Source organism: Echinops telfairi, unplaced genomic scaffold (genome assembly GCF_000313985.2).
Source record: "Echinops telfairi isolate 266 unplaced genomic scaffold, ASM31398v2 ScPeMD7_7457;HRSCAF=8495, whole genome shotgun sequence".
Lineage (NCBI taxonomy): Eukaryota > Metazoa > Chordata > Mammalia > Afrosoricida > Tenrecidae > Echinops > Echinops telfairi.
Window position 1 is genome coordinate 9,179,940 of NW_022111357.1, and position 25,481 is coordinate 9,205,420.

The 25,481-nt window shown below is 51.2% G+C and overlaps 1 protein-coding gene across 4 annotated transcripts in view; it reads left to right on the forward strand.

The window, feature by feature from the left end:
• DLGAP3 (DLG associated protein 3) overlaps positions 1-19,865 on the forward strand; it is a 69,218-nt gene extending 49,353 nt beyond the window's left edge. For 3 of the 4 annotated variants that reach the window (XM_045298833.1, XM_045298834.1, XM_004704980.3), the window contains 7 exons: positions 134-347; positions 639-952; positions 1,323-1,408; positions 16,436-16,920; positions 17,838-17,929; positions 18,216-18,359; positions 19,005-19,865. In XM_045298833.1, coding sequence (XP_045154768.1) covers positions 134-347; positions 639-952; positions 1,323-1,408; positions 16,436-16,920; positions 17,838-17,929; positions 18,216-18,359; positions 19,005-19,223 — 1,554 coding nt within the window. In that variant the 3' untranslated portion in view covers positions 19,224-19,865. The remainder of the gene's footprint in view (positions 1-133; positions 348-638; positions 953-1,322; positions 1,409-16,435; positions 16,921-17,837; positions 17,930-18,215; positions 18,360-19,004) is intronic. The other variant, XM_045298835.1, reaches the window with a different exon arrangement.
• Positions 19,866-25,481: the final 5,616 nt, after the last annotated feature.

Sequence of the window (25,481 nt, forward strand, 5' to 3'; positions counted from 1 at the left end):
GGGGTGAGGGTATTTCAATGAAGGATGGAGCCGGGGAGCAGCACAGGGCAGAGGGACCTGCTATTTCTTTGCCTCTGCTCTCCGGTCAGAGCCCAAGTCCCCTTCATAACTGTCCTCTGGCCCTTGTCACCAGCTCAGCGAGGAGCTGAACCAGCAGCTGGAGGCCGTGTGCGGGTCCGTGTTTGGGGAACTCGAGTCCCAGGCGGTGGACGCCCTGGACCTGCCCGGCTGTTTCCGCATGCGCAGCCACAGCTACCTCCGGGCCATCCAGGCCGGCTGCTCGCAAGACGACGACTGCCTGCCCCTCCTTGCTGCCCCCGCCACTGTCTCAGGGAGGCCCGGCTCCTGTAAGTCCGCACCCCCTGCCTCTGGCCTGGCCCTGGGCGAGCAAGGCTGCCCTGTGGGTTCCGGTTCGGGCCCCGGCCACAGCTGTGCTGTGTGACGTTGCGCAGGCCGCTGGCCTCTCCTGGCCTGGTGACTGGAAGAACAAGTCTGGGCCCTGCACGTGGCAGCAGCAGTGGCCTTCGTAGGATACGTGGCTGCGGGGTTGTGGGACCGCGCCTGGGTGGGTTGGTGGACCGGGGACGACGGCAAAAATCGCTTCTCTCCTTTGCTGTCTCCACTTCGCCTGGCCACAGCCTTCAACTTCAGAAAGGCCCCGCCCCCCATCCCGCCGGGAAGCCAGGCCCCGCCCCGCATCTCCATCACCGCCCAGAGCAGCACCGACTCCGCCCACGAGAGCTTCACCGCCGCCGAGGGGCCCGCCCGGCGCTGCAGCTCGGCCGATGGGTTGGACGGCCCCGCCATGGGCGCGCGCACGCTGGAGCTGGCGCCGGTCCCACCCCGGGCCAGCCCCAAGCCCCCCACCCTCATCATCAAGACCATCCCTGGCAGGGAGGAGCTGCGGAGCCTGGCGCGGCAGCGGAAGTGGCGGCCGTCTATTGGGGTGCAGGTAAGGGAAGCTCTGGCCCTGGCCCTTTGGGGATAGTTTAGGGGTGTTTGTCGAGGGGACCTTTGGGATAGCTAAACCTTCTCCAGGGTTTGCTTTGAGAGCTGCAGGTGCACCCGGTGACAGGTCCACACCCGGACTGCTCCCACCAGTTCCATTCCCCCTCATTGTCCATTATCCCATCACCACCACCCCTCTCAGTGCTCTCGTGGTGCCGCCTTTACTGCCCCTGATCGCCTGGGTCTCTCATCTCACTCATCTGCCAGTTGGCTTAGGGCTCATCCATTGCTGGCCCTTCTCCCTGGGAAGGTTTGCAGGGCAGGTAGGGCCACCTGGACCACACCAGCCATGGACATAGCCACCTTTCCACCAGGTGGAGACTATCTCGGACTCAGACACGGAGAACAGGAGCCGAAGAGAGTTCCACTCCATCGGCGTGCAGGTGGAAGAGGACAAGAGGTAAGTCAGAGTGGGCACACCCCATGGTTCCTTGTGGAAGAACTGGTAGTGCTGTAGGGTAAGTGTTAGGCTGCTAAACCCAAGGTTGGTGGTTCAAAACCACCAGCCACTCCAAGGGAGAAAGATGAGGCTGTCTGCTCCCAGAAAGATTTACAACCTCTAGGTGGGAAAAATTAACCCTGTAGGTGTATAGTGATACACTGAGCTGCAATCTCCATGGCCAGCAGTTTGAAACCACCAGCTGCTCCGAGGAAGAAAGACCGGGCTTTCTTCTCCTATAACCAGTTGTGGTCTCAGAAACCCACAGGGGTCGCTGTGAGTCAACATTGACTATGGCAGTGAACTTGCTTTTGGGGTTTAATCTTATATAGAGTCACTATGAGTCAGAATTGGCTTGACTGCGGTGGGTTTGGGTTTGAGTTTGGGTTTGGGTGGGGAAGAGGAAAGAGAGGCCTTCACAAGCCCTATTGCACATTCTTCTGCAAAGGGAGACCCAGGCTTTTTACTAGGGAGGAGTCAGAGTAGCCATAGAGGCTATCCACAGAGGTGGCATCAGGGCAGTAGAGAGTCCTTGTATCCAGGCCCGTCCCAGGTGCTCTTAGGCAGACACACCAGGTTGGAAATACATAGGATGCTGTGGAAGGGCCAAATATCCTGGAGGGGCCTACACGGTTTGTTTTCAACCACTATCTGAAAGGTTGGCAGATCAAGGCTGTCCAGAAGTGACGCAGAAGAAATGCCTGGCGGTCTGCTTCCATAAGGATCAGAGTCAAGAAACCCGTGTGGCGTGCTCATGTGTGGGTCCCCGTGAATCAGAATCGACTTGATGGCCTTGCATTTTTTTGTTGTTGGTTGGTATGTTCGTGTGGGGAGGTGAGGGCCAGGCATGCTGAACAGGCCTCCAAAAATTGTCCTTTTTAGGATTCTCCTGACCCCCTGTTGGACAATGTGCTGCACGAGTGTGTGAGCTCAACAACAGCAATTTAAAATAACAACGAAAAGAAAATCAGCATGGAGATTGCCTTTCAAGGGCCCCTGGCAGATATAACACATCTCCTCACTTGGCTCACACGAGCACTGAAGCATTCGGGGCACCTGTTAGATGCGGTAGCCTGTGGTGTACCAGCGACGGCAGTCACCATGCTGGCTTGAGGTGGCCTCGGAAACATAGCTTCTGTCATTTCAGATGGAAAAGTTAGCCCTGGAAGCTCTAGCTCCAACACTAGGAAGCACTCCTCTGTTGTTGAGCTCCGGGGGGAAGGCACGTTCTCTACTGGCCACATGGCAGTACCAGAGTGGCCCATCTGTTTTTCAGGCTGTGATGCCAGCAGGCCAGTGTGACCTTAGGTATACTGTCTGAGAACCGGCCTGGGGCTAGCAAGAAGGGGCCAAGGTATTCTTTTTCCCAGGCCAAGTCCACTAGAGAAATAAAACAGAAGTCATAGGAGCAGCCCCAGCAGCTGTTCCCAGTTGCTATTATTGGACCCCAAGCTTCTCCCGACTATTTTTGGGAACCTTGGGGATGTGCCTGCTTGCATCTTGTTGTAGTTCCTGTGAGGATTCGCCATTTTTCTCCATTGCTGCTTTGGCTCCTCACAGTTTCATCCATTCCTGGGGCTGCAAATGCTTTCATGGAGAGTGATCGAGGGCTGCCCTTGTGGTCCTCCCCAGGCTTGGACTGCCATTCCTTTAAACCTTACAGAGACCACAGAAAAGCCATATTTTATTGGCAAACACAATAAAATATTGTGTTAAGCTTGCTACTTAACACCTGAGCGGTGGGATGGGAGTTATGGCTGGCTGCAGGTCTGTGCTAAGCAGCCTGTCCCCAGCCTCCAGCTGCCAGATGGAGCAAGCCCATGTGCTCCTCTTGCTTCCTCCGGAGACTTCTTGGTCCCTCGTCCAGATAGGCGCCTAGGGTTCCCCCACCCTCTTGACAAGCCTGAATGCTGGGAAGAGTGCAGCTGGCATCTAGCTGAGACCCCTGCTAAATCAGCAAATTCTGCCATCCAGTCCGGCCGGGAATATTTATTAAGCATCTGGCATTTATTAATTGGCTTTCAAAGCATATGGAAGATCTCATGCATTGTTTCAAGTGCATCAGATACATGCATTTTGTCCTCTTAGAATTTATGGTCTAGAGGGAAATCGAGGTTATGAATAAATAATCCATAAATAAAAATATATTTACACTAATAAAATCCAAGATCAGAGGAGAGAGTTGTATCAGCACGTAAGTTCTAAGCACATGGTTTGCAGAAGGCTATAGATGACAGTGAGAGACTAACCTCCATTTGAGAGTCCTCACGTGGAGTACGTCTCCATTGAATTACTTTAGACCATTGACCAGCGATGTGAATCCTCTTGCTCTGAGGCAGTGTGTATTGGAAAGTGGATTACTGAAGATATCGTTAAGTTAAAAGTTAACACATCATTTGTTTTACTTTTTGAACCATTTAAAATTGTTATAGTTTTTATTTTCTGCTTTCTCTGAGTTATCTTGGTGGCATTGTGGGTTGCGAGTTGGGCTGCTAACCACAAAGTCAGCAGTTCAAACCCACCAGCCTCTCCTTGGGAGAAAGATGAAGCTTCCTCCTCCTGTGAAGAGTTGCAGTATTAGAAACCCACAGTTATACCCTACCCTGTATGGTCGCTGTGAGTCAGAATTGACTTGGTGGCAGTGCGTTTGGTTTTTGTGCTTTCTCGTGGATTGCGGTTCTCTTGTGCTTTACTTTGTTGCTTTGCTTGGCAAGGCTTTTGGTATGATTTGCTTCACATGAAATCCAGGGTAGGGAAAGGTGTAGAGATGTAACTAGATTAAAAGCTCCTTAGGGGTATGGCAGAGGAGATTGAGGGGTAACAGGGAGCTAATGGATAGAAGAATGAAGAAAATATTCTAAAATTGATTGTGGTGATGAATGCACCATTCTTTTTAATATATTTAAATCATTGAAATGTGTGGTATGTAAATTACATGTCATTAAAACGGTATATTTACATATTGTAGACGATATGTGATGGAATATTATTTACACTGTGGTTGGAAGGTGCAAGAAATAAAGAAGATGCTGAGAGGGAAGGAAGGCGTGCTGGCGGCCTGGTGGGTTACTCCCTGGGCTGCCAACTGCAGTGTCAGCAGTTTGAAACTACCAGCTGCTCTGCTGAAGGAGAGGAGGTGCTTTCCTCCGGTCAAGTTTACAGTCTCTGAAGCCCACCAGGCCACTTTACCCTGTCCTGTGCGGTTGCAGCGAGCTGAAATGGAGTCCATGCCAGTGAGTGAGTGGAGAGAGAAGGGGCTTGCTTTAGACGAAGTGGCATTCAAGCTGAGACTTGAAGAAGGGCTCGCGCACTCAGAACGTGTTTGGGGGGAAGTGTCCCGGGGAAGGACAGGGGGAGCATCAGGCAGGGATGTGCTCATGTGATGAATGCTCCTGAGAGCTCGTTGAGGCGACCTCGCTAATACGTCAGACTCATGGACTGTATTTCTCAAATGTTTATCTTTAATGATTGTTTTGGATGTGTGGTCTACCGGCTCTGAGAGAGGTGTGTTAAAAACGTCTCAACAGGATGGTGGATGTGTCCTTTTCCCTGGTAATTTTATTAATTTTCACTTTCGCCTGGAGGATGTGTTGCTGAGAAGCAGTCAGGCTTGAGATTGCTGTACCTTCTCGTGGGGTTGGCTCTTTCATCACGGAGCAGGGGGCTTCCCATCTCTGCTAATGATTTCTGCTTTCAGCCTGTTATTGCTACGACTGCTTTCTTCTGGTTCCTTTTCCCAATATGTCCCTCTATTTTCAATGTTCCTCTATCCTTATGTTTGAGATACATTGCTTGTAAGCAGTATGGAGCTACAGATTTATTCCATTTGTATGTTTTCTGATTAACGATCCACTTAGACTTATTTCTATCATTTCTCTCAAGATGTTCTGTTTGACATGATTTGTCTACCTTCTTTGATGGTTCAATATTTTAGATTTACAAACATGTTTTAACTATTTTTGTTTTCTCTATTGCTTGTTACTGCTCACTTTTTTCTCTTGGGTTCAATTTCCTTCAGGCTGAAGTACTGCTCAAGCTTGGGACCAGTTTTCCAGGGAAAGCTCCACTTGCGGTTTCCGCATTTCCCTGGCAGTTCTCATGGAATGCCGCATCTCCACACCAAACATCCATCATGTTCTGATTTCTCAGCATCCTACTTCCAGGCCCCAATCCTGAGTCAGAGGCAAGGGTTTTTCTAGCCGGAGTTTGTAGATGAGACGGCCATTCTGGGCAGCTTGCTCTCGGCAGCGGTCTGGTTCCAGTGCCTTATGCTGCACAGGCTAGAGCCCTCTGCGCTCCTCCTCCCTCAGCATGACTATCCAGACTCTAGCATATGTCGGGTCCACTCTTCCTGTGGACACTTGGCTCAGACTTCCTCTCACAGCTTAGGTTTTTGATTTCCTCTTGGTTTCTGACACCTAAGTGTTCCTCTTTCCCAGGTTCAAATGTGGCATTGTCATGGTAAGACCTTTTGATTTGTATTCCATCCAGGATTTCTCTGGATTTGGGGCATGGGTGGGAACTGCTGAAGTTGGTTCACTTCATGCTATTGATCAGCTGTCTGACTTGGCTGTTCGTGTCAGAGAGAGAGAGAGAGAGAGAGAGAGAGAGAGAGAGAAAGTGCACCAATGCATGAAGCATTCGGGAGTGCAAGTCCGGGCGGGGCAAGGAAAGGCCGACATGTGGTCTTTCTTGTTCTGGTTTCAGTGCTAGCGGAGGTCTTGGCAGTGTGGAGGCACGTGGGGGGTGAGGGCGAAGAGGTGTTCAATGTAAGAAAAAACCAATTGCCTCGGACAGGTTATAGCGGGGATTCAGGAGGACTGACAGGTGGGGAGAGGAGAACTCTGGCACTTGTCTCTGGCACTCTCTCCCTTGTCAGCTATAGGCATCCTTAGTCGTGCACCTGCACCTGCCTTTCTGTCCCTTCTGTCCCTGGCACGGTAAGTCTGACTCACCCCACATCATTCCCCAACTGGTATATGAAAGTGAGCCGGGAAGACCAGCAACTTTCTGGGCAGAGCTCCAGGGCTAAGCTCTTACCCACTGCTGCCCCACTTTCCTGGACTCTCTTGTCCTTTCTCCCATCTCAACGGGCCCCATTGTCTGTTTGTCTGTCTCTCGACTAAAAATTGCCAGAGAGGCAAGGCTTCTCCTTCCTTGTCTTTGCAAGGATTTTTCTGCCAACGCCGTGGGTGAGAAATTCAGACTTGCTGGCCTGGTGACGTACTGGGTTATGCTTTGGGCCGTTAACTGTAAGGTCAGCAGTCTGAAACCACTAGCCTCCCCTTGGAGGGAAAAAAGAAGTGTTTTCTACCTGTAAAGACTTACAGCCTTGGGGGCAGTTCTACTCTGTCCTATAGGGTCACTAGGAGTCAACTCAATGACAGTGAATTTAAATTTTTGAGTTTTGGCCCCTTTATACCTGAGATTGTCCATAGAGACCTGTCCCTTTTTCCATTTGCTCCTCATGGGTGACTTGGTCTGGGAATATACAGGGGTGGGGGGGTGACAGCCTGCCAGTTCCATCTCCATTACACTCCCACTCGAGATTGATTTGTCTGCTTGATGGCTGTCAAGTACTGTGTTGGGCACTCGGAATCAAATTGTGAGCAGAACCCTGAATCCCTGCCCATGTGAAGCTTACTGCTGTGTTGTTCTAAGGATTTCGTAAGTGAGGTAGAATGATTTCTGTGTCATTCATGTTTTCAGGTACCACAAAGAAGAGGTATGTGCACCATGATTAGAAAGAGCCAGAGGGATCAGGCATGACTTTGCTGAGGAAGTGACATTTGAGCAGAGATCTAAAGGACAGGCAGTAATTAATGCAGTAGAATTAGGAGACAAGAGTGTTCGAGATAGCAAGTGTCAGGGACCCAGGGTGGGAGGAGGCATACTTAAGAGATGGTTACCAGTTCTGTCTCAAGGTGCCCTACCACTCCTGCTTTCCCAGACCCCGCAGACTCTGGATCTTGGTGAAAGAATGCACCAATGTCCTGAGAATTTGAAGACTGCTCCCAGGGCCTTTTGAGATCACAGGGACCAGAGTATTCTGCCTCCAACTCTTAAACCATTGGGATCCCCCCCCACCCCCCGATTCTTTCATATTTCACTCCTCTCACTAAGACCTTATCTTCTACCTGCGTTTCCAGATTTAGCAAACAACAAGAAGTCCAGATGCCCAGTTCAATTTGTTTACCACATAAACACTAAAGCCTTAAAAAAAAAAAGGACAGGTATGTCCATGTAGTTTTTACATGGCATCCTTCTCTACACCCGCATGTGCCCACCCAGTGCAGCTGGAAGATTCTGTGCAGATAGGCGTAGACTCCAACCCTCTCCCACTCCCATCCTGATCATTTCCAGCGTTGGGGCATTGGTACAGACCCTGCTAAAAGAGCAGAGTCCCTTGGGCCCAGAGAAGGAAGAGTCCATCCTTGTGAAATTAAATCCCAAGAAGAGTTCTGCTAAAACAATGAAGAGCTGGCTGACCACACACCCGTAGTGTGCACACTGCCTCTGTTCCATAGCATTCAGCTCCAAGGACAGTTTTTGACCTTCACAACTCCTCTTACACTGCCTAGTCTAGCCTCACAGGTCCCAGGCTGGGGAGATGGGCTCCGGGGCTGCTGAGTGATGTTATGTTCAGCCACTCAAGATACTGTCTCGGCGAGGGGGATTCTACAGAGACGGGACAATGTGTGAAATGGCACTGCCCCCTTTCCTCCCTGTCCACCTCCCTCCCTGCTGCTCCCCAGCCTGCTGACAAATACCCCTGGAAAAAACTCGTTTGACAGCTTCTGGATGCTAAGCATTTCTTGTACGCAGTGCCTCTTGGGATAATCCAGTTTCTTCCCAGAGGTTTTCTGTGCTATCCCTTGGAGAATCCCAGTAGTCAAGTCTCCCTGAAGCAACCATGATAGCAACTCTCAGAATCATCAGGAAGCTGATCACTGTCACACTGAAAAACTCAAGGTGGGCACAAGGGATGAAGCTCCTCAGCCTTGAGAGAAAAGAATGGGGAAGATGCTGTTATGGATTATTGGTGACTCACAACTGAAACCAGTTTCCATCCAGCTCGGCTGAAGGACAACAGCAAATAGGAAGGGCCCCTGCCAAATCCAGAATCAAACAGGGACATTAGCCCTGGGCTTCCTTCCCCTGAAAAGTCATCCCTTAGGGTTAGATTCCTTGGTGGTGCAAGTGGTTCAGAGCTCAACGACTAGCTGAAAGGTTGGCAGTTTGAACCCACCCAGAGGTGCCTTGGCAGACCAGTCTGAAGATCTGCTTCTGAAAGGTCATCGTTTTGAAAACCCCTATGGGACAGCTCTACTCTGCACACATGTGGTTGTTGCTAGGTACCCTAGAACTGGTTCTGACCCTTAGCCACCCCATGCACAACAACAGGACAAAACACCACACAGCCCTGCACCATCCTCATAATTGTTCTCGTGCCTGATCCCCATTGTTGCAGCCACGGTGTCAATCCATCTTGCCGAGAGCCTTCCTCCTTTTCCCTGCCCTGCCACTTTACCAAACATGAGGTCCTTCCCCAGGGCCTGGTCTTTCCTGGCAATATGTCGGTACGTCTCTCCTGCACACATGAGGTCGCCATAAGTTGGAATTGACCTGCTGCCACCTAACAACAACAAAAAAATAGATCAGGTTTGGCTGCAAGAAACCCCCCAATTGCCACTGACTTCGACACGATAGAAATTAATGTCTTTCTTGCTTAGAAGACGTGCAGAGCTAGCCAGTTGAGGACTGGTAGGTCCTCACAGTGTCAAGACCCAGGCTCTTTCTATCCGAACGCTCTCCTCGCCTCACCACTTGACCTCGACCTCCTGCTCCAAGAAGGCTGCTTGAGGTCCAGCCATCGTATCTGCAAGTGGGTCAGCAGAAAGGAGGAAGGGACAACACAGGGCATGTCTCTTCTTTTAAGAACATCTGGCAGTTGCCCTTACCACTTCAGTTTATACCCAGTGTGCTAGAAGTTAGCCACAGGGCTACTTTCAGCTCAAAGGAGATTGGTAAAAGTATCTTTAGTCTAAGCACCAGCTATAAAATTGTGGCGTCCTATTATATGAAGAAAGGGAGAATGGATGCTGGGAGGAGATAATTAGTAGTCTCCAGTAACATTCCTTCCAGCCAACCAACCAATCAGTGTTTATAGGCGAGCCATTGTCCTACGTACTGTTCAGCCTGGGATACAGATATGCCAATAACGATGTTACCATGTGATATGGAGTATCAAAGAGGATTTGTGCAAGTGCTGTGGGAGAACAGATGGGAATGATCGACAGCGATCATGATTATAGTAACGACAATGCCCAAGCTGGGTCCTCAGAGCTGCCGTCGGGTCATTTTGGATTGGCCATCACCCTTTCTTTTCAGCGAGTGCTCCAAACCTCTCCCCTTCTCTGGAAGAGCTAACAGTTACCACGACAAGCCAGGTGCTAGTCCAAATTCTTTACACAGATTATCTCATAATAATGCTAGGAGAATGGAATAGTATACTCATTCATAGGTGAGGAAACTGAGGTACAAGTCATAGAATTGGGGTTTGGCTCCAGAGTGCTCATGCCTAACCACGCTGCCAGTGGCTGCTCATTCTCATTGCTCCCTTGACTGCCCACGAACTTCCAGCAGGTAAGGGTCCCATTCACTTCACTGTGATGCTAGAGGCCAACGTTTCTGCTCCCAACTTCCTTGCCTTGCTACCCTGGCCTCCTGCGGCAGCTTCATCTTAGGCAAACCATGGAGTGTAATGATTGATGAGGTGTCCTCTGTGGTGTGTCAGTTGCTAAAACTTGACAACTGTCCCTATCTTGTTCTCAGGGAAGTCACTTGGCAGCCCCATGCCTTAGTTTCCTTATCTGTAAATACAGTGAGGCTCCAACGTGCTGACCCATGTAATGTGCTTAGCCTAGCACATCCTAGGTGCTCAGAGAATTGGAGTTTACTTTTTAAAAAATTTGTTATTGTAAATTGGATGACAGTTTACAGAGCAAATACGTTTTCCATTCAACAATTCATACACATTTTTCTTCCCCTCCCAAATAGTTTTATTCAAAGCTAATACAGATATCATATCGTTCCATAGTTCAATCCCATCGAGCAGTATTGGACAATTGCTGCCACAATCAATTCCCAAACATTTGCTTCCATCTTGAACTCCTTGACATCAGCTCCCTTTTACCCCCCCCCCCACTGAAACCCTCATTCTACTTGCTGGTGCTATAGGGACATCAATCCTGGGTTTCATAAACTGCAAACTCAAAAAACGTATAACAAAAATTCAAGAGGGTCACCTTGGATTGACAAAATATAGCTGAGATAAATCCCAATTTGAACAAACAAACAAAAAAACATACTGAAAATGTTGAAAACCAGATTAGGCTCAACGTGCATGAGAGGCGTGGGTTAACTGACAAGGTTTTAACTGTTCAAGTCTGTTTATCATTTTGATCTCCTCCAGTCGTCTCTCCAATGCGCTCTGCTTGGTAACCGGTTTCCTCCCAGCCCTCCATTACGGACAGAGGGAACTCACCGGAGGCTCATCTCCTGTGTAGATCTCACACATGTATCTCGGCCTCCCACTGTCATCCACCGCCTTCTGCAAACCAGACTCACAGTTTAGGCTCGGACAGTATTCCCTCCTTCCGCTTCAGATGCTACTGTTTGCAATCCGTCGGTCACTGATGTTGGGTGCTGCTTCCTTGTGGATTTAGTTGACATCTCACATAGATGGCTCCTTGTTTGGAAACAAACCTTTAAGAGCCCAGATGCTATTTTATTTGATAGCTAGGCCCCCTCTAATTTCTTCATCACATTTTTCTATAGCACCCATATTTTCTGTGTTCCCTTCCTATGGGTGAGTATCGAGCAGGGCCATGATGTAAGAATTAATTGTTCTTAAGCTAGGATTTAGTGAAAGCCCCAAACCCAGTCCTGGATCTATGGTTGGTTTGTTTAAATCTACCTTTGGCTCCCTATGGAGACCTCCTTGTGAATCTATGGTAGAGAGTCTTATCAATAATATCCCTGGGGCATAAAGATCTTTGGTTACTATTGTCATTGATTAGCTCCTGGTACTAATTTTTAAAAGCACTGCTGAGAGAGGGATATTGGGGGAATATAGGCTAACTCCATATCACACTACCTGAATTATTCACCTATGCAAAATTAATCCTTTCATGGCTGGACTCTATTTACACAAACAATGAGAGTTGGTTGTCAGGGAAAATTTACAATAATATTCACTGAGAATGTCAGTCACAGGTTTGCAGGAATAATATACATCTTGATACAGTGTATAGGGCATTGATGTAGTAAGTCAATGATTGTGCATCTACCGACAGATGAAGAATCTTGGCATAGCCATCCTCTGCCTCTTCAAACACCGTGGAGTTTCAGTCTGAAGTCCTCAGGTTCAGGTGTGCTTGAGGCGGGGTCCATTTCACCGCGTGGAATTTCCGCATCGGCTCTCTGGTGCGGCCTTTGGAGCGTGTTGTTCCCCTTGAAGGCCCAGGATTCACTGCCCCAGTGTTCTGGGGCACTTGGCTTGGGTCCCCAGGATGCGCCCAGAAACTCAGGCCAATGTGGTTTATTTGGTGCATAGTACTAGGGATAGTCCCCCCTCAGGGTCCTTAAAAGTATTTTTCATTATTCCCTGCTCCCCCCGCCCCCACCTACCAACAGACATACATTTGTGCTCCCCTAGATGTGTCCTCTCCCTTCCCCCCTCCTGATTTGACGTTCCCATTAGTATCCCTCATCCCTGTGATATGGATGTCGACCTGCTGGGGGACCTCGTCATAACTTTGCATGGTAGTCACTCAATAGTCAACACCCCTCCTGCAGCCCCCTTAACAATTTGATCCTAGCTGACATGAGGAGCCAAAGTAATACATCACTCCCATACACATTTTGTTTCATATCATTGATTGCAATCCCTCCAAAATAACGTCACCCATCCCACGTCCTCCTTGTGCTTCCGGTTTCCATTCCTCCTTGCCCACCTCTTCCTGCCTTCTGAACTATTTCCCTGCTTTAAAGGAGTGAATACCTCCCTTGTGTCATTGTTTGCCTTACAGACCTGCTTATTGTTTGGCTGAAAATTGAGGCGCGAGGAATGAGTTCATTACCAGGCCTGACGGGTGACACAGAGCGAAAGCCTATGAGGAGTGAGGATTTATTTTTCGTTATTTATCACTCCTTTTCTGGTAGCCCATTAGTGTCCTATTGCTGCTGAAACCTATCACTACAAACTTGGTGGCTTAAAACAACGCAAGTGTATTCTCTTAAAGTTCTGCAGGTTAGAAATCTGAACTGGGTGTCACGAGCCTCAACTCCAGTGGTTGGCAGGACCGACCTGTTCTCTCCGGATGCTGGAGGGGAGAGCAGGTGCCTTTTCAGCTTCTCCAGACTCTCCATCTTCCTTGGCTTCCATCGTCAAAGGCAGCAATGGGGGGCTGAGTTCTCACATTGCTTTGTTCTAACCTTGCTTCTGTTATTACATGTTCACTCTCTGGCCTTCCTGGTTCCTCTTTCACATTAAATGACTCATGTGATGACATTAAGGAGCCCTGGTGGCCTCATGGGTTAAGCACTCAACTATAACTGAAGGTCAGAAGTTCAAGTGTGCCAGCCACTCAAGGGGAGAAAGATGAAGCAGTTTGACACCTTAAAGAGGCACAGTCTCTGAAACCCTAAGGAGCCAATTTTACTTTGTTCCGTCTATAGGATCATTATGAGTTGCAGTCCTCTCTTTGGCAGCGGGTTTTGTGAGTGATCCCATTGGTTCCAACTGGATCACATAGGCTAATCTCCCCATTTCTGAATCACACCTGCAAAGTGCCTTTTGTCAGGCAAGATAACCTATCCATCAAGTAATCTGTTCAGATGCCATGCAAGGGCAGCTCTAGGCGGGATTAGGACACGGATCTCTTTGAGGGTTCCTTTTATTGACCCCGTAGGTTCTTTCCCTTCAAGACAGTGGGGCTCAGGAACCATCTCAAAATAAACCAAACCAGTTGCCATGGAGTTGATGCTGACTCATGATGACTCCATGTATGTCAGAGTCGGTCTGTGCCCCATGGGGTTTTCAATGCCTGTAGTCTTTACGGAAGTAGATCAGCAGGCTTTTCTTTTAAATACAGGGTCCCTCCCTTTGTGGTGCATCCTCTTTGCTGAAAAATTTCTTGAAAACGATGACTTCACTGGTTTCCTCCACTTCCTCAGAGCCCACCATGATCTGTGTCTGCTCCCACCACTCTCCCATAGTCCTACTAGCCTTGGTTACCTCTGGGTCCTGGATCGCCAAGTCAGCGGACACTTTCTGTCTGCACCAGCTGTGGTTGGTGTCCATTTCTTTACGAGATCCTCATCTCTCCTCTCTGCCATTAGATCACTTCCCCCCGGTTTACTTGATCATCTTCTTTCCCTTAGACTCTACCTGCTGCTGAAAATGTCTGCATTCCCTAGGGCTTTGGACTGGTTTTTGTTCTCTTTAATTTAATCTTTGAAACATACCTTTTTTCACTTTTCTTGGACCCATTACTTTTCTCATCCACTTTTTTGGGGGAAACCTTGTCCCAGACTGCTGGTTTTAAATGCCACTTATGCAAGGATGACTCGCTCCTGCGGGTGCTGTGCAGACGTCCGGACCAGGCTGGAAGTGTTAGTGACAACGGTGCTCCCAGAAATCTCATAAGCTCCTCAACGTCTTCCTTGAAGCAGATGCAGGGAGCTCAGTTGGGTACCAACTTGAGAGCCATGAAATCCCTGGGGAATTTGTACTTCTGTTCTGGACTTTGTGGCCTGTTTCCATCAAGACAGCATGTGATCCTCTCAGGACCTCTCAGGGAACGCAGTGAAAGGCAGCAAATTCACTGGTACCAAAAGCCAGGTCTGTGTTTACTGGTGGCAACAGGAAAGCAAGCAAGGACAGCAGATCTTAAATAATGTATTTATCAGGGTATGTTTCATCTTCGCTTATGTGATTTGCAACTGCTGGAGCTCCAAACGAACCAACAGACAACAGGAGCTCAGAGGCACCAACATATTCAAAGGGAGCCAAGGTACATCCTTCCAATTCTGCTAGACACAGAAGCCTTTCATCAGAAACAGAGAACAATTTAACCAAATAAGGTGGGCTGCTGCTATGTGCATGGAGATTGTGGAAGATCGGTGTTGGGATAGTCAGGAAGGTTCTCAGAGCAAGAGGAAACTTGATCCCAGGAATGGACAGGAAGCAAAAAGAAGGAAGGCCACTTCAGGTGGGACGAGGCTGTACAAAGGCTTAGAGTCAGGACAACGTATACTTGGAGGACAGGGAAAATAAAATGCAGGGGCCTGAGGTTGGAGAGAAGTATAAGGGCCTCAGATGAATGCTAGGCTAGGAAGTTTGAACTTTATCTTGTTGGCAGCGGGAACAACAAGAGGATTTTGAACAAGGGTTTGAATTCAGTTTTACGATGACACTCTGGTCTTGGTTAGACTGATGGGTCCCAGATCTTAAAATATGCAAGGTTTTGAGCTAACGAGGCATGTTGGCAATTGCTAGTCCCCCCCCCACACACACACACTTTTCTATGTTTGTATGTATAAATAAATAAATAAATAAAGCGTTGGCCTAGATGGAGCTCCGGTCTGATTCATAGTTCTGTGCTGCACAGAGTGGAGACAAAGGTACCGGAAGGAGGCCAGTCTAGTAGTCAAGGTAGAGGATGCTGCAAATCTTGACCAGGGCAGGGTGGTATACGTGGGAGGCAATGCAAATGCATTCTCTATCTGGGTGGGGGCTGGGACATAGTGCTCTTTGGAGATTGCACACGAGTGCATCTCTTTCCTGGGTCCTGCAGCATCCTTCTGGGCCTGGTTGTTATGGCAACAAGCTCCCAGCAGGCAGCCCGCCAGCTGGAGGGAAGCAGACAGGCAAGCAGTAAGGCCTGGGCAGCAAGAGGAAGGTTCAAATTGTGGGGTGGGATGGAGGGAATCCCTGAAATGATGTAGGGGATCCTAGAACGGACCCCCAAGCCTCTCCCTCTTCTGGCCTTGGCCCTTATGTGGGTGACGGTAGCTTAGGAGACATGGATCTTCTTTTTGATCTATGAATTTCTAGGTCTTAAACTTTGGTTTGAACTCCCACCCCTGACTCCCATTTTTTAAAGCAACGTCTAGCCCCAGTCTGATGTATGGGGTACTGGGGTGGGTGGGAGGTGGGTGAGGTATGGGGGGGTCAGGAATGGACTTCACACGGGGGGTGGGGGTGGGAGTGCTCCTATTCTGAACTCCAGTGGAAAAAGAACAAAGCCAACTGACGTTCTGTTTTGCATATCATTAATTCAAAGACAAGAAATTTCTGTTAACAACTTAATTCAGTACCACTGCGGTGGCTGACCAAACTCTGGGCTGAGGGGGTGGAGTGGATCCCTCCTTTACTGCGGGTCCAGCCCCCTTTCTAGCAAGGCATTTCTTGTGGGCTAGCCGCTGGTGCAAGGGGGCTTAAGGGGTGGGCTGGGCAGCCCAGCAGACCTGGGTCCAAATTCTGGTTCTGCTGTTTTATAGCTGGGTGGTCAGAGCCCTCTCTTGCCACAGTTGACTTACCTCTTGACAGATTGGAGGGCATACTAGCACAGCGGTCTCATTTATGAAAATAGTGAAATCTTTATGGCTTCATTGAGGACTAGCCAGTTCTCTGGATCCTCTCTGGTCTAGCCCACAGTCCAGCTTCTGTCAGGCCCCGCCGCTTCAGCACCGTGGTCTCAGCCTGTCCTAATTGGTGTATGTATGCCCGCGTCTGTTCTGCCCATGCGGTGCAACAGGTAGGGAGATCGCGTACTTACCCGCTGCTAGGACTGACCTGTTTACAGTGTGTGGATTAATACCCATCACTTTGTAGGCTTCCTTTCCCTTTGGGCTTGGGGTAGGGACAAGGGCTGGGATGAGACCAGTCTTGTCAGAGATGACAGCCACCTCTCTCATCAGGCGGGCGAGGTTCAAGCGCTCCAACAGCGTGACGGCAGGCGTGCAGGCAGACCTGGAGCTGGAGGGCCTGGCTGGTCTGGCCACAGTCGCCACCGAAGACAAGGCCCTGCAGTTCGGGCGCTCCTTCCAGAGACACGCCTCTGAGCCTCAGCCTGGGCCCCGGGCCCCCACCTACTCAGTCTTCCGCACCGTCCACACGCAGGGCCAGTGGGCCTACCGCGAGGGCTACCCACTGCCGTACGAGCCACCGACCTCCGATGGGTCCCCCGTCCCTGCCCCCATCCCCGCTCCTGGCCCCGGGGCTGGCCGCCGTGACTCTTGGATGGAGCGCGGTTCGCGGAGCCTCCCCGACTCGGGCCGCACGTCCCCCTGCCCCCGGGATGGCGAGTGGTTCATCAAGATGCTGCGAGTGGAGGTGGAGAAGCTGGAGCACTGGTCCCGGCAGATGGAGCGCGAGGCGGAAGACTATGAGCTGCCGGAGGAGAGTGAGTGGAGGGGCTCTGGGGGTCTCAGGGTCAGCTTCCCCGAGAGCTGGTGGTGGTGGGCGGCAGAGCAGCAGCAGGATAGATCCTCTTGGCCCCGGGCATGAGTTGGCCTTAGTACGGACTCTTTTGCACCGGAGCTTGATGGGCCACGGTTGGCAGTAGACCATGCTGGGAGCTCTGGCAAGGAGGCAGCGAAGGGCAACTGAGGCGGCAGAAGGGCTGGGCCTTCAAGGCGATGGTGACCCGCTCAAGTCACCAAGCTCTTGGTGGCAATGGGGACATTGCTACAATCTGGCTGGTGTGAGAATCCAGGTGGTAGGACTAAGAGTGGCAGGTCAAGGCAGAAAGGGGATGTGGATGACTGTGAGATCAGGTCGGAGATCCAACCAGGCAGACACGCCCCTGGTCTGAGGGAGGGTGTGGTCTTTCCCTGCAAGACCAGTCAGAGGGGAGACACAGCTTTGCCCTAGACTCCCAAGTTCCGACAGGGAAGACAAGTGTCAAGGGTGGGAGATTATTTGGTAGTTCTTAAGGGACAAAGTAGTTGTGTACTGGTGAGCGACAGAGTCACCAAAGCCGGCCAATGGGTGGCTATTGAGCTGGCGCCTCTCCCTGGCAAAGGCTGGCCTGGTGTTCTCTGACACGCATAGGAAAGACGCAGGGGAATGAGAGCTCTGCATGTATAGCCTGTATGAAGGAAGGTGCACCCATGTCTGGTGGAATGGGATAGGAGTGGCTGGTTGGGAGTTTGGGGCTGGGGCTGGGACTGGGAGGGACCTGGACAAAGGATCCATGTGCCAATGCACAGAAGAGTCACAGTCATGGGGGGAGGGAGTGTGTGGGGAGGTGTTGGGGGGTGCCTGGAGGCCGGGCGGAACCACATCACTCCCTTCTCTGAGGGTCCTTCTGCATTCTAGTCCTGGAGAAGATTCGCAGTGCTGTGGGAAGCACACAACTTCTCCTGTCCCAGAAGGTTCAGCAGTTCTTCCGGCTGTGCCAGCAAAACATGGTGAGTGCCCTTGAAGGAAGCTGACTGGCTTTGTGTACCTGGCAGGTAACCCAGTGTGTGTGTGTGTGTGTGTGTGTGTGTGTGTGTGTGTGTGTGTGTCTGGAGGTGAGACCAGGTGCTTGTGACCCAAGAGGGAGAGGCCTCCACTTTCTTGTCTCTCTTTCAGCTTCCACCCCAGCTTCCCGACAAGAAAGAGGCACGGGGTGGGGTGGGGGCTCTCTCTAGTCCTGGCTCACGCTCAGTCCTCCCCAACCCACTGTCTCTCCCCTGACTTCCTCTCACGCAGGACCCCACTGCGTTCCCCGTGCCCACCTTCCAGGACCTGGCGGGTTTCTGGGACCTCCTGCAACTCTCCATCGAGGATGTGACCCTCAAGTTCCTGGAGCTGCAGCAACTCAAGGCCAACAGCTGGAAACTCCTGGAACAGAAGGTACAGTGGGTAGCCCCTTCAGGCTGGGCCCTGCAAAGTGCTCTTCCCCGGAGAGGTGGGGAAGTAGGGGTAGGGGGTGAAGGGGGGTGATGTGGAAGGAGGAGAAGAGACCCGTGGGCAGCAGGGACATCTATGGAGTGGTGATGGGTAACATCCTTCTTCCAGAATGACTGTCCTCTCGACCTCGGTGCTCATCACTGCCTGAGCTTGGGTCTACTAGGGGTTGAGGGAGCAGAACTAGAACTTCCAGAGGGTGCAGACCACCGGTTCTCTGGCCTAGGCCCATGGGGGTAGGGCCTTCATCCCCGAGGCTGCGCAGCTAGACCTTGTCAGCGACGGAGCCCTGCGACCTGGTGGTGTAGGGACTTCCATGACTTTGTCTGGGGTGGTGGGTTGCGGGTGCGAGCAAGGCTTACTGCAGACTCTTTTGAGGGGACCATGTGGTCCCAGGTGTCGCGAGCGGAATTACCGCCAGGTGGCGCTCGATCGCAGCCTTTGACCTTGCCGGCACCGACACACCCGGGGCTCAGGGCCCGGCCGGGGTGACCCGTGGTGGCTGCTGTCGCGTTCCCTTACACGCGGCGTTTGTGGCCCCGGGGAGGCCACGCCGGCCGGGGCCTGAGCCGCCGCCCTCTGTCCCGGCAGGAGGAAAAGAAGGTCCCTCCGCCGATACCAAAGAAGCCCTCGCGGGGCCGGGGCGTGCCGGTGAAGGAGCGCTCCCTGGACTCCGTGGACCGGCAGCGGCAGGAAGCGCGCAAGCGGCTCCTGGCGGCCAAGCGCGCCGCCTCCTTCCGCCACAGCTCGGCCACCGAGAGCGCCGACAGCATCGAGATCTACATCCCCGAGGCCCAGACCAGGCTGTGAGCAGCCCGGCGGCCCGGCCCGCCCCGGGCCCGGCCCGCGGCCTTCTCCCCGTACTGTACGCCCCGCGTCGAGGTCACTGTGAACGCCGGCCGTCCGCGCGCCGCGCCGCCGGCCCCGCACGCCCGTCACACTCGTGGGTTTTTTACCTTCCTGACCCCCACGCGAAGGCGCCGGGGCCGGGCCGGGGGCCGGGCCTCTCCGCCCTGCGCCCCCCACTTGGAACCCCCTCCCTCCTGGTCCGACGCTTTGTCCCCACCTCCTTCCCTGGGCACCGACTCTCCCCCACTCCCACCCCCCAGGGGCCAGGCCGGGCTGGGTCCCTCCTCTGGGCTCTGCGTCCCTCCCCCACCCCGCGGGGCTGGGCTTCGTGGGGATCAAGCTTCGTGGCTTTTTATGAAGACTCCCCCAACCCCACCAGGGAGCCCGCCCCCCACCCCCACCCCTCCCCGGGGCTCCACCCTCGGCCCGCAGCCCACCGGGCCCAGGGCTCACAGTGGCTGGACCAACCCAGGACCAGGGCGCCTGGGCCTCTCCCCTTTCCTAGCGGCTGGGGCGGGGAGATGGGGGCTTCCCCTCCCCACACCCGTGGCTGTTCCCACACCCCCTTGAGAATCCCAGGAAAAATAAAACGGCGGAACTGCACTCGGAGCCAGCTGCTCTCTGGAGAAGAGGCTGCCTCTTTCCCGGCCTAGGGGCTCCGGGTGAGGGGTGGGGAGCCTACGCTCTGGGTGTGGGCATGCACCCGCTGGGAGAAAGGGATCTCGCCTCCCTGGGGGTCCCACTGAGTACCTGGACCCTCCTGGAGGGGCGAGGGAGGAGAAAGTCAAAGACCGTGTGAATCTCCCCCCTCCCCCACTCCCATGGTTCAGGCCATCTCCCCTTCTACCTTCTGGTCACTTCAGGGCTCGCCCAGAGACACGCGCAGCACTCACTGCCTGACACACAACATGTGCTCAATAAACCGGAAGTGTGGTTATTAGAGGTGTCCCTGGGTGATGAAAAGGGTTAAGCGCTGGCTACTTAACGGGGCACTCAGACGAATGGCCTGGCCTGGCGAGCTCCTTCTGTAAGATCACAGCGAGCGGCCTGTGAGAGACAGGAGGCCACGGAGAGTCCTATCAGGGTCAACGGAGGGTTTTCTGTGTGACTGTGATGATGGCCAGCCCTCCAAAGCCCTACTGCCATTGAGTTGATTCGGATTCCAAGCAACTCTGTGAGGGGTTTCTATAGGAACAGTCTCAGCTTTCTCCAGGGAGCGGCTGGTGGGGTTGAACTGTTAACCTTGCGATTAGCAGCTCAACACACAGTGCTCCTTTAAACACGGTAATGGTGGTGATGATGATTATCAGACAGGCAGCAAATGCTGCTTGTTGAGCCCAGTGCTCCCTCTGGTCGGTGTTTGCTGATCAACCGCAGAACAGCTTGGTCAAGTTCATCTTTTACTGCTATGGTTTCTGATGTCTTCTCTGAGTGGGCACTAAGGTGTTGGGGTGGGGGAGGGATGGGGGAGAGAAGAAAGGGAACCAAACGCAGAACTTTCTCGGGAAGCCTAATGCCAACCAAGCCCCCATTGTGACGGCTAAGACTGCGTTGAACATTCACTGTATACCCAGCAAGAGGGTGACCTGAAGTAGTCCAGCTCAGCCCGACAACAGCTGGGAGAGCTTAAGGCACATAGCCAGTCACAGTGCTAACTGGTGGACATGAACTTGAGGACTCCACAGCTGCCTTAGCTCCGAAAGGGCCGCTGAAGGTTGAGCGGCAGCCCCTTCCCAGAAAGCCCCCTTTCCGGTCTTCCTTGGGTTGGTGTGCCACCCTGAGGCAGGAGGAAAAGCCTTCCAGGGTGGTTGACTGTCTCTTGGGGCTACTTGGAACCAACAGGTTCTCGCTCATTGAGTTAGCAAACATTTATCAAAAACACGGTCCTGAACTTTCAGAGCTTATTCTGGTGTGAGAAAAAGCAGACAAATACTCATTAAGTAGTTAAAATACAGGGTGAATACCAGGAAGATGATTAGGAATTACCCACTGACGGGCTGGGGGCTGGGAAGGATGTTCCAGATTGAGGAAGAACTGTGCAAAGTCCTGGAGGAGACAGGGGTATTGGGGCTGCAGGGGCTTGATCGTGCAGGGTCAGGGGTCAAGTGCAGGAGTGTCAGATTGGGACCTCGGGCTGTGGAGAGCCACCAAAGGGTTGTGAGTAGTGGCACGAACAGATGTTGGCTAATTTGGAAGATCATTTATGGAAAACAAGAGTTCACACATATGCTCACAGGAGACCACGGGCAGGGAGTATGGACTCCCATGTGATTGAAATTCCCCGAAGAGAATCACCTTGGAGCCGATCCCTATAGACCCCTGGGCCCTGCCTAAGACTTGAGGAGGCGACTTTCTGCTCTAGAGGGAGTTTTAACAAGTGTCTAATGGTGGGCAGCCCATTTGGGAACACCCAGATGGAATCGCCGTCCACAGCTTTCTCATTGCTCGTTGTCCACATCTCACAGATTTAACAAGTGAGGCCTTGTCTGGGCCACTTCACCCCTCTGAGAGCCAGTTTTCTCGTCCCTAAAATTGAGATATAGGTGAGGTGCGCACTAGAGGGATCTCAGAGCATGTATGATTATCACCCCCACCCCCCCCAGTTTACAGAGAAGGAAACTGAAGCCTGGCAAAGTGAAACGACTTAAACCACATCAAAAAGGTTCTCTCCATTATCTTTTTATGGGTCAAAAGCTGGCCAGGGTTCCTGGGATCATGAAGTGCCTGGGAGTGGGCACAGAGGAACGGGTCAGTGTCGGCTTGTGTGGCCCTCTTGGTGTGGACAAGGTGCTTACAATATCCCCATGTGATACGAGGTCTCTTTTTGGTGTTGCATCCTGGGTGGTGCATGGACCCCCATAGGTAAGTGAAGAATTAGACCCTCCCCTGTGCCTGCGTTGGTCTCACACGGGGCACACAGGGACTGTGGAGACCAAGAGAGGAAGTTTACAGCTAGGCAATCGAGAGATCCTTCTGTTAGATGGGCCTTTGAACTTGGGTTTTGCAGCATGATTAGAATTTTTCAGTTGAGAAAGAGAAGGTGTTAATTATGGACAGAGGCATAGAAGGGCACACGTGCACGGAATTTGTGGGAAGAGGTCAAGGTTGGCGATGAGTGTCGGGCTGGGCCAGAGATATGGAGATATGGAGGAGATGTGGGTCAGAGGGGGCGAACTTGAGAAGCTGGGGGCTTCATGGTTTTTTGACGGGGTTGGAAGACCCTGCAAACAGAATGGGAGGGGAAGGTAAAGAGACCACTGAAGGAGCGGCTAAGGAGGTCCAGATAAGAGATGATGATGTGTGGGAGTAGCCAGCCCCCCACAACTAATCACGGGTTTGGTAGGCACAATTGTACAGTTAAGATAGAGATTATAGTGAAGTCATAGAGAGATGGGAGCGAGAGAGTAAAATAAAGAAGTCAGACACATTTCCTGGTGGTATGCTCACCTCAGCTCCTCTTGGTACACATGGAGGTGGGGGACGAGCCAGCAGGAGAGAGAGCAGGGGGGTTTATTTCTAACCAAAGCTTATATCTCTGGGGGCATGTAAGCCCTCTGATGACAGATAACAATTTACTTCATAGGAAGGGGTTGTAACATAGGCAACACAAGCAATAGGAGGGGGATGACCTAGGGGTGTACACGCAATAGTAAAGGTAGGGAATAGGGGTCCGTATGTGGCAAGATGGGTGGATCCTAGACTCAATATAGTAGCCAAAGCTTAGTCATCCTTGAGTGGTCCCAGGCTTGCCTTTGGGCACTCCTTCAAGGGAGCAATATCAGAAGTGTGTGGGCCCTACTGAGGGTGAGCCAGACTATACAGGCAGGTTGTTCTAGATTCCCTTAAGGAGAATAACCTCTGACCTACTTTCGCTGACCTCCTAGTGTACAGTCATTTACTTTGTGTAGCAAGCAGCGTCTTGGGTTTGGCATATATTTGGGGAGACAACTTGGGAGAAATCTTTCTGTATCCCACAATGATGAATTTGAGAACATTTAGGAGACAGAAATCTTAAAGATGTCATTCAGGCTCTTTGGCTTTGTGAATGACCAATGCCATAAATGGACATAGGTCATGACAACAGGAGGAATGAAACATATTAAGAACATTTGCTGAACATTTTATAGGTGCCAAGTACTGAACCAAGTGCACTGTATCCTCATTAGTGGTTATGTGTTGGACTGCTAACTGCAAGGTCAGCCGTTGGGGCAGAGATGGGGCTTTCTACTCCTGTAGAGAATCTCCGAAACTCACAGGGGCAGTTCTACCCTATCCTATAGGGTTGCTATAAGTCAGCATTGACTCCAGGGCAGTGAATAAGATCGTTTAATACCCATAACAACTTGAGGGGATGGGTACTATTACTATCTTTTTAAAACAAAGAGTAAAGCAGGCAGCAGAGTCAGGATTTGAACCCAGGTCTATCTGATTCGTAAGTCTGCACTCACGTTCCACTTCGTTCTGCTTGAAGCCATCACTCAAGATTCAGCTCAAGGGTAGCTGCTTCTCAGAAGCCCCCCTAGATTCTCCTGGCTGCACTGGGACTGCCTGTGGCTACCCCTGCCGTGGCATTTTACTCTGGTGACATTTTGTTCACCCATCTGGTTGCTTCATTGGTCAGAGAATTTCTTGAGACTCGGACTGGTTCTGATAGTTTTTTACTCCCTCAACGTTGATTGGCTGAATGATGATTGCTAGTGGTTCTGGGAAATTGTTCCTTCTTCCATGGGTTCCATTAGTGAGCAAGTTCTGATCATAACCATATCTTGAACACCTGACACTGGGTCTTTCTCTGCATCTCTACTGAAAGGGGGTTGTGTTGGCTCTTAGAGACCACAGAGGAAGACTGTCTCAATTCGTCCTGTAATCTAGGGGGCTTCCTGCGGGTCGCTGTTGTCAGATGTCATCGAGCCGGTTCCTATTCATAATGACTGCAACACCGAGTGCAAAACACCACCGGTCACGCCTGCGCTGGCCTCACAGTGGTTCTTACGTCACCACCCATCATTGCGGCCACGATGTCAATTCATCTTGTCAGGGTCTTCCTCTTTCTCACTGCCCCTCTACTTTCCCACGCATGCTGTCCTTCTCCAGGGACTGGTCTCTCCAAAGCACATGAAATGAAGTCTTGCCACCCTTCCTTCTAAGGAACATTCTGGCTGTACTTCTTCCAAGACAGATTGGTTTATTCTTTTGGCAGTCTAGGGCACTTTCAATATTCACTGCCAGCACGGTAATTCAAATGGACTGATTCTTTTTCAATCCTCCATATCCAGAGGAGGGTATAACTGTACCTGAAGAATCAGGTTAAGACTTAGGTTCCACTAGATTCCCTGCAGGATGTAATCCTTAAACTTGAAAAATGAGCCAGAGCTACTTTGGTGTAGTAGGAAGGATGCCCTAAGTAGATGAAAAACATAAGTAAAGGCAAAGATCCACCACTTGTCTGTTGGTTTGTCATACTGTGACATTACTGTTGCTTGTATGTTGCTGTGACGCTGGACACTGTCACTAGTAAGTATATCAAATGCCGGCAGTCACCCAATGGAAACAGGTTCCAGCAGAGCTTCCGGACTGGGAACAAACAATGAAGAACTCAGCTCCTTACTTTGGAGGAAAAAATCACCGATGTAGCAATGATGAAACATACAACTTTCCTCTAGTTCGTAAATGCTTCCTTCCCCCCACTATCATGATCCCAATTGTACCTTGCAAGTCTGGCTAGACCAGAGGATGTACACTGGTACAGATAGGAACTGGAAACACAGGGGATCCAGGGCGGATGATCCCTTCAGGACCAGTGGTGAGGGTGGCGATGTCGGGAGGGTGGAGGGAGGGTGGGATGGAAAGGGGGAACCGATTACAAAGATCTATATGTGACCTCCTCCCTTGGGGGATGGACAACAGAAAAGTGGGTGAAGGGGGATGTCGGACAGGGCAAGATATGACAAAATAATAATTTATAAATTATCAAGGGCTCATGAGAGAGGAGGGAGCGGGGAGGGAAGGGAAAAAACGAGGAGCTGATGCCAGGGGCTTAAGTGGAGAGCAAATGTTTTGAGAATGATGAGGGCAATGAATGTACAAATGTGCTTTACACAATTGATGTATGTATGGATTGTGATAAGAGTTGTATTAGCCCCTAATATCTATCTATCTGTCTGTCTATCTATCTATCTATCTATCTATCTATCTATCTATCTATCTATCTATCTATGA